Genomic DNA, 7935 nt, shown 5'->3' on the forward strand with positions numbered 1-7935 from the left:
TACAACTTTCTCTTTCATACTCACATTATGTTTTCATTCTCTCTCTTCATTTTTCTCTCTCTATTGTTTTTGACTAGAGTAATGATATTTTGACATCCATTTGATGACAACTTTGTTGACAACCTTGTTTTTCTTACTTCTTATAGGTCAAAAACAATGGAGAGAGAAAAATGAAGAGAGAGAATAACAACATCATGTGAGTATGATAGAGAAAGTTGTCCAAAAGTTGTCAAAAAGTGGTTGTCAAAATATCATTTCTCTTTTGACTAATGAGAAGAGAGAACAACAAAGTTGTCTCAAAGGTTGTACCAAAATGGTTGTTAAAATATCACTACTCAAATTAGAATTATATGTCCACTCCTTTCATTGCATAATAACCCCCTCTTAGACTTGAACTGAAAGAAAAAAAACTGAGTGTGTTAAAATTTTCAGATGATTTGAATTTTGAATGATTCGGGCATGTTTTGGTTTTCCTTTTGTTCCAAACATGCTACACATTGAAGCCTAAATTTTGTTGCAATTTAGTTCACGTAGAAGCACTTTTGTTTATTTATGATCCTAGCTTTTTTCTCAAACAACTAAGAAAATGACTTTTTTATTCTTCCCAGTTTAAACATATATGATATATCTAAACAATATGTGAAATTCTACTTCCCATTTTCATTCTTTCATTTCCTCTCACTCAATTTGCTACCAAAACATTCAAGTTTCAAGTAGGTAGTGAGAGTTTGAACAGAAGAAAGAAGTTAAAATATGATCCCTAGTACAGAATTAATAACACATTTAGATGTAATTGTAAACCACAAATTATTTAAGGTTAGAACACACACAAGTCCAAACTCAAATTATTCAAAAGTACGTTGTGTCGCATGCATTGATCAAGTATTTACCACGGTTTTCATGCCACAACAAGCAATATCTTTCCAATATGCTGACTGCTTTCCATAAGCCGGTGAGCCTCCGCAGCTTCAGAAAGAGGGAATGATTTGTAAACCACAGGCTTAACCTTTCCTTCTGCAATTGCAGGCCAAACATTCTTCTCTACTTCAGCAACGATCACAGCTTTATTTTCAGGACTTCTACTTCGCAAGCCAGCCGCTGAACATAACCCACAATCAAATATTAAAAAATGATAGGTACATACCATAACCACACTAATAAAAAGAACTTCCCATTTCAATTGTGGAAAAGCTGGTTCTCTAATCTATCCTCATACAAAACTTGTTATAAAGATGAAATTCAAAAGCAGATGCCTAAAAATGATGTGTCTACAGAAGGTGCCACAAAGGTGATTGGTATTTATAAAGGTCAAAGAACTCTTGATCCCTGTAACTGATTTGACTCAATTAGTTATAGATCTCTAGTTAGTTACACCGAGTATAACAGTTCGTGAAAGTTGTCATTCTATAGGTGCCACACAGTAAGCTATTGTGGACTGTAGTGAGCTTATACGCTATATTCTAATATGACCAACTTTAATCGGTAGTTAATGTATTGTTTTCATTTGACAGCACACTACAGGAACAAGGCTTACTACAAGAATTTTATTTATGCGTAGCAGCCAATGTTGCAAAATATCTACTAAGGCGGACAAAAATGGTTACTCAAGCTGCCTTATATAGTCATCATCAATACATTGTGAGATTCATTATTGTAGGCTTTTTTTTCATGGAGCTATAAGTGATATTAAAATGTGCACAAAAAACCAGAAGACGCTTCAATGCAAAATGGAAAAAGATATATCACAAGTATACAAAACAAAATTTGTAACAAGTCAGTCGACTATTTTAAGCAGTTTCATTCCTCTCCGCGCCCAACCTTAGGTGAAATTTCATAAAGTATGTTGTATTGTTTAAATTGCTAATGTAAGTGACTGGCTATTTACTTTTATTTCTTCATCTTCTAATATATAGAATGTCGAGCCGTGTTTTTACTTGTACAAGCAAATACTTACATGCAGAAAACTAAACTTGAAGAGGAGCGACTGAGTGAGTATCTAATATACAAAAGGGTATAATCCGAATCTGCATTACCTTGTACAGTGAGACGCTTGCCAAATAAAGCACGTAGATCTACCACTGTAGAAACACCCCCTTGAAAGCCGATAATAAAAAGCCTTCCATCAAAATTTAAGCTATCAAGATTTCTTTGATAGTAGGATGCTCCCATACAATCAAGAATAACATCAACACCTGCCACCACATCAATGATAATATTACCTAACACAACTCTAAGCAACCAATTAAAAAACAAGATATGAATTGGTACAATATAGATCATATAATGTTGAGGAATGCTTGGAATTCACATCATGATTCATATAGGTAATACCTTGTCCGCCAGTTTCTTCCTTTACCCTTGCCACAAAGTCCTCTGTTTTGTAATTGATACCAACATCAGCTCCAATACTCTTGCAAAAAGCTAGCTTCTCTTCACTACCTGCTAAGAAATATCTGGAATAAAATATCTGCCAACATCGCTTGGAATTTCAAGATGTGAGAAACAAGAAATAGCGTCAGTTTCACATTAAACATACGGAAACTGACTTCAACAACATGAAAAGCGGTACTGAACCTGCAGTAACAAATACTCTTGATCCTCGGTACTTAGCTATCTGAATTGCAAATGTTCCGATTCCACTTGAACCTCCATGAACCTGAGAATTGATGAAGTTAATACATCAACTATTAGGCTACACTTACTACGAAATAATAAAATAGACCAGGAAGATAGTTATACAGTGAGATCAAAAGCATGTCAACAAAAAACGACAAAATACCCAATAACCATGCTTGCAAAGAGTATGCTATGTATTTTACAGAAAAGTTGTCGGTTGATTACAATCATACAACTTACCAATAAGGTTTCCCCCTTAGATAGCCGGCTTGTCATAAAAATCGTCGACCACACAGTACATGCAACCTCAGTAAAACTAGCTGCATCCTTCAGAGAAATCCCGGGTGGAACCGGAAGAACTTGTCCCTCAGGAACTGCTACTTTTTCAGCATAACCACCTCCAGCTAGAAGAGCACATACCTGTGAAGCCACACACCTCGTATCATAATATCCATTCATAATCACAAGATAACACACTCATAAAGCTGTTTGGACTTTGGATTGGATTTTTAAGTTTATCTACTGACATAAGCACTTCTGAGACCGTTCGGCAGAGCTTATGATATGTATATAAGCTGTTTTTAGCTTATTTTCATAAGCTCTCTAAGATAGCTTATGAAAACAGTTTAATATATTTTATCTATTAATATAAAAATAGCTTATACCAAAACACTTATCATCACTTAATCAAGTTGTTTATCCAAACAGAACCTTATTCTAGTTCTAGTTTTAGTAATAAAGACTGAAACTTTAGAGATTGTAATTATTCTAATGTTTAATAATCAAGCTGAGTAGGTAATTCAAATCAAAGGTATATACTATATATATGATGTTCTGGTTATTATAGAACTGGAAAAGCTTAAAACTTTTTAGTGACCCACAATTCAATTATTGAATATAAAGAAAAACCCAATTGGAAAAAATGAATGAAAAAGCTATATGTCTACCTGATCACCGATTTTCCAGTTGGAAACGTTTATACCAACGGATTCAATAGTTCCAGAACATTCAAGACCTGGATAGGGGCTTGCACCTTGAGGGATAGGGTAAAAGCCTTTCCTTTGAACGGTATCGGCACTGTTAAGGGCAGTGGCATGGGCTCTGATGAGTACTTCATTGTCTTTAGGTTGAGGGTCATCAACCTCTTGAAGTTGTAGAACTTCAGGTCCACCTGGTGTTGTAATTACAACTGCCTTCATTTTCTTTTGATTTTACTTTCCTTCACTTCTCTTCTCTGTATAAAACAACAAAGATGTTTGTTTGTTTCACAAGTCAACTTATTTATTGTCCCGGTTCGGAAAAGTTGATAACTGAAACAAATAACACTCAATTTAGCCTCTAAACTATTATTACTCTCACCCAACTATTTAGTTTTTAAGTTAATTATTACTCCGTTAGTGATCCCTAAACTTCAATTTAGATAGATATCAAACTATCATGAAAAAACTATTAAGAATGTCTATAAAGTGAACAGAACATTCTTCCATCACTTATATCATCATCATTTTCAGCATGAGAGAATCTCTAGATGATAAAGAGTATTGAGCATAAACACAATTGTCGGTTGTGACGTCACCCAACTCATCACTTTCAACCATATATATAATATAAACATAATATAGGAGTATTCAATAATGAATAATCAATAGCATAAACTAAATAAAAGAAATAAACAAGTAAAAGGGGCCACAAAAAGCATAAACAATATCATGCAATTGGGTTTTTTTTTTTTTTTTTTTTTTTTTTTGAAAGATCATGCAATTGGGTTTGTAAGGCAGGACTTCTATTTTACCTTCATCATGTAAAAAATAATTACTATTTAAGGGAAGTCTGAAAACAAAGGGTGAAATCTGAGTTTAGATTTTTGACAGGACTATTTTCTGGTTTGGTTCAAATTACAAAGGCTATTTGACTTGATTATACATGTAAAAAAGCTATGTCTTTAAATATTATTTTTTTGTAAGAATTGTTTCATTTTGAAAATAATGTAGTCATTAGAATTTATAATAAATTTATTCAAAAAAATCATTGTGCAAAAAAAATAAAAATTATAATAAAAAAGAATTTTATTAGAATTTACCATCAAACAAATTTTGTTAAAAAAAAAAAAACTTTTTTTAGAAGATAAAACATAATTTTAACTAAACAACTTTAACTTCTTTTTCTTTCTAAAGCTAATTTAAGTTTAAAATATCTTTTAATTCGGAGGGTATACATATTGTAAACTAACAAGGTAAAATTGTAAAATCGTAAAGCACACGAAAAATGGACGATAAGAAAGTCTCGTAATTAACTTCCTTCTTAGCTTTATCAGTCACTAGGTTTTGGTTTTAGTTTTGACTTTTGACCCAACACACATTCAGGACTTCTACTACACATAATCCACCATAAAATATTAAAGAATGATAGTTATATACCATAAAACCACTTAAAATAAACTTCTCATTTCAATAGTGAAATTGAAAATCTGGTTCTATAATGTATCCTCATACAAAACTTATTTTTATGAAACTCAAAAGTAAATGCCTAAAAATGACGATAAGGTGATTTGGTGATTTGCTGATGAACATATAGTTGGAGAGACAAAGCGATGTGGGCTCGAGTTACCTATTGACAATACTAACAAGTAACAACTAATTACTAATAATTAAGAAAGGATGTGTCTACTCTTTGGCAGGTACAGTATATAAAAGCAAAAATATGTATACTCTAAGTTGGAAAGTTCTTATAAGCTAGAAAATCATTCAAACATGGCCACAGTCTCTTGCTTTGTTTGTTGTTAGTCCAGTATGCATAATGGACAACTGCTATCTTCCAGTTTAAAAATTCAAACTTGTACTACTACTACTACTATCTCCTGGTCATGATGTAGTACTGACCATGGCGCCCTTGAATCTTGATGCAGGTTCACTGTTGCCTCCTAACATTTATGATTTGTAGCTGTTGGATATAGAAAGGTTTAACGTGGAAAAGAATATGTTATGTGAACAGCATGAAAGAGATATTTTTATTGAATGATAACCATCATATTTATACATAAAGAAAAGCCTAAAATAATGCATAAAGAAACTACTATTTGAAAACTAAATGCCTAAAAACTGGTAACAAATAGAGCATATCAGAGAGTTCCTAACAATAACATAAAAAGATAATGGATCCTAAAAATTAGGATCTTAAAACAGTAGTTTCATAGTCATCCAGTCAACACTCCTCCTTGACTCTGAAACTGCATACACCAAGCATTTGTGTTAAGAATTCATATCTAACTTTGTCATATCCTTCTGGTTCCATGACAGCAACGTTGCACCTTTGGTAGATGTCTGAAAGTGATCTAGTTCCTCTAACAGTTTCATCATCAACATCTTCATTCTCCTCCTGAAATTCAAACTTCTCACAATCTTCCCAATTCCAACTATTTGACTCAAGAAATTTGACATCTCTGCTAACAATTACTTTGTTGCTTTGTGGAAGATAGATTCTATAGACTTTTGAAGATGAGCTATAGCCTACAAAAAATTCAGGTTCTGCTTTCTTCTTGATTTGTTCAAGGACAGCATCTGTAACACCCCGTTCTCCCAACAACGTAATATTAATTATTATAATCAGAGTAAACTATACAACGGAGTGTCACACTGCTAATCAAAATTTCATAAATAGAAATATCTATTTATTTAAATTCAACATTTAGAATATCTTAATAAACTGCAGCGGAATAATTCTTTAAAAAAAATATAATTTCAACCAAAATTCAACATCAATGAAAACCTTGGCACAAAGGCCCCAACATAATTCAACTTTATTTTCAACAACGATAAACTCTAATAGCAAGTCTTTTCCCAAAATATGTGATACATAAAAGAAATGAGAAGACATTCGCAACGATTTCCCCATCCTAGTATGTATCAGAGCCCTAAACACTGAGCCGACCAAACCTACAAGTCATCAGTACCTGCACATTACCCACGGTCGAGGCAACATATACGCAGAAGGGGTGAGAAACTTATCCAATAATAATAATATATAATTCATCAAATTAATGAAAACAACAAGCATATCACAATAGACATCATTAATAATGTATATAAATAAACACATAAGCAACGACATAATTATTTTCAGCAACAAGGTACAACAACAACAACAACAACAACAACGTTATCACAACGACACCGACAACTCGACAATGCGACAACGACAACAACTCGACAATGCTACAACGACAACAACAACTCGACAATGCTACGACAACAACAACAAATGCATCATGCAGGTGGTACTAATCTACGCGCGTTGAATGCTAAGCATTCCAGGGCATAAGCCCCCAACAAATTGGATGGTTAAAGCATCCCAGGGCATAAGCCCCCAACAGGTGAATGATAAACATTCCAGGGCATAAGCCCCCAACGGGTGAATGATAAACATTCCAGGGCATGAGCCCCCAACAGATGTGAGTATGCAAATGGACTCAACTTGTGTATATCAACATACAACTCCAACAACGACTACAACAACAACATATGTGCCTACAACAATTATGACACACTCCCCAACTTAGACATTAGATGATACAACAACGTCAACAACGGAGGACAACAACATAACATATATATAAAATCAATTACATTCATCTCAAGGTTCAAAACATCCTTCAAAAGCAATTAAGTTTTGATCAATATCACATAATCCAAATACTCATAAAACATCTCAACTAAAGCCCTAACACTTAAGTTTGAAGTTGGGAAACCAACCATAAGTTTTTGGACTAACTTGGGATTAGTTATGCTAAGTTTTCTTAAATTTTGCTAAAGACCCACTTGGACTATTTTTATCATAACTCAAAATCTACAAATCTTTTCCACTCCAAACCAAGGCCATTAGAAAGCTAACTCAATTATCTACAACTTTTATGTTTACACCGAAAGCTAATTCAAAACAGAAACGGGCGAAAAAGTGAGTGTTTTCCAGTTTTGACTGACAGGAAATTGGGGCCCGATTTCGGCAGTTCGGGGCCCGATTTTTGTCGAACCAAAGCTGAAAAATCAGCTCAGAATTCGGGGCCCGATTTTGGCAGTTCGGGGCCCGATTTTGGACATTCACAGCTTACGGGAAAGACCAGTTTTCACTCCAAAAACCCAATTTTTGATCCCCCAATCACCCAAAATGAATTAGAACAATGTTTACAGGTTTAGTATACATCATAGGGGTAAAACAACCTATATTCATACAATTAAACAACATGTTTTATCATAAATTATCATCTAACATAACCTCTCAAACCCTAAACTCAAGAACAACAATTTCATCAATTTTCAAATTATA

The 7935-nt window shown here is 33.6% G+C and overlaps 1 protein-coding gene across 1 annotated transcript; it reads right to left on the reverse strand.

The window, feature by feature from the left end:
• Window positions 1–761: 761 nt before the first annotated feature.
• LOC146943828 (uncharacterized) lies at window positions 762–3870 on the reverse strand. Its single transcript, XM_085742097.1, has 6 exons — window positions 3564–3870; window positions 2857–3036; window positions 2575–2656; window positions 2332–2439; window positions 2034–2192; window positions 762–1098 (listed from the first exon to the last, which is right to left on the reverse strand). The coding sequence occupies exons 1-6, from the start codon at window positions 3813–3815 to the stop codon at window positions 899–901; spliced, it is 981 nt and encodes a 326-aa protein (XP_085598223.1). The 5' UTR covers window positions 3816–3870; the 3' UTR covers window positions 762–898.
• Window positions 3871–7935: the final 4065 nt, after the last annotated feature.

Source organism: Medicago sativa, chromosome 2, assembly GCF_051527215.1.
Source record: "Medicago sativa cultivar Bolivia chromosome 2, Bolivia_mono, whole genome shotgun sequence".
NCBI classification, from domain to species: Eukaryota; Viridiplantae; Streptophyta; class Magnoliopsida; order Fabales; family Fabaceae; genus Medicago; species Medicago sativa.

Coding starts and splice junctions, on each gene's coding strand:
- LOC146943828 (XM_085742097.1), bottom strand. CDS start 3,815: ATGAAGGCAGTTGTAATTACAACACCAGGTGGACCTGAAGTTCTACAA. Junction 3,037..3,563: donor ACTGGAAAATCGGTGATCAG/GTAGACATATAG, acceptor GTGGCTTCACAG/GTATGTGCTCTTCTAGCTGG. Junction 2,193..2,331: donor GGAAGAAACTGGCGGACAAG/GTATTACCTATA, acceptor ATGTGGTGGCAG/GTGTTGATGTTATTCTTGAT.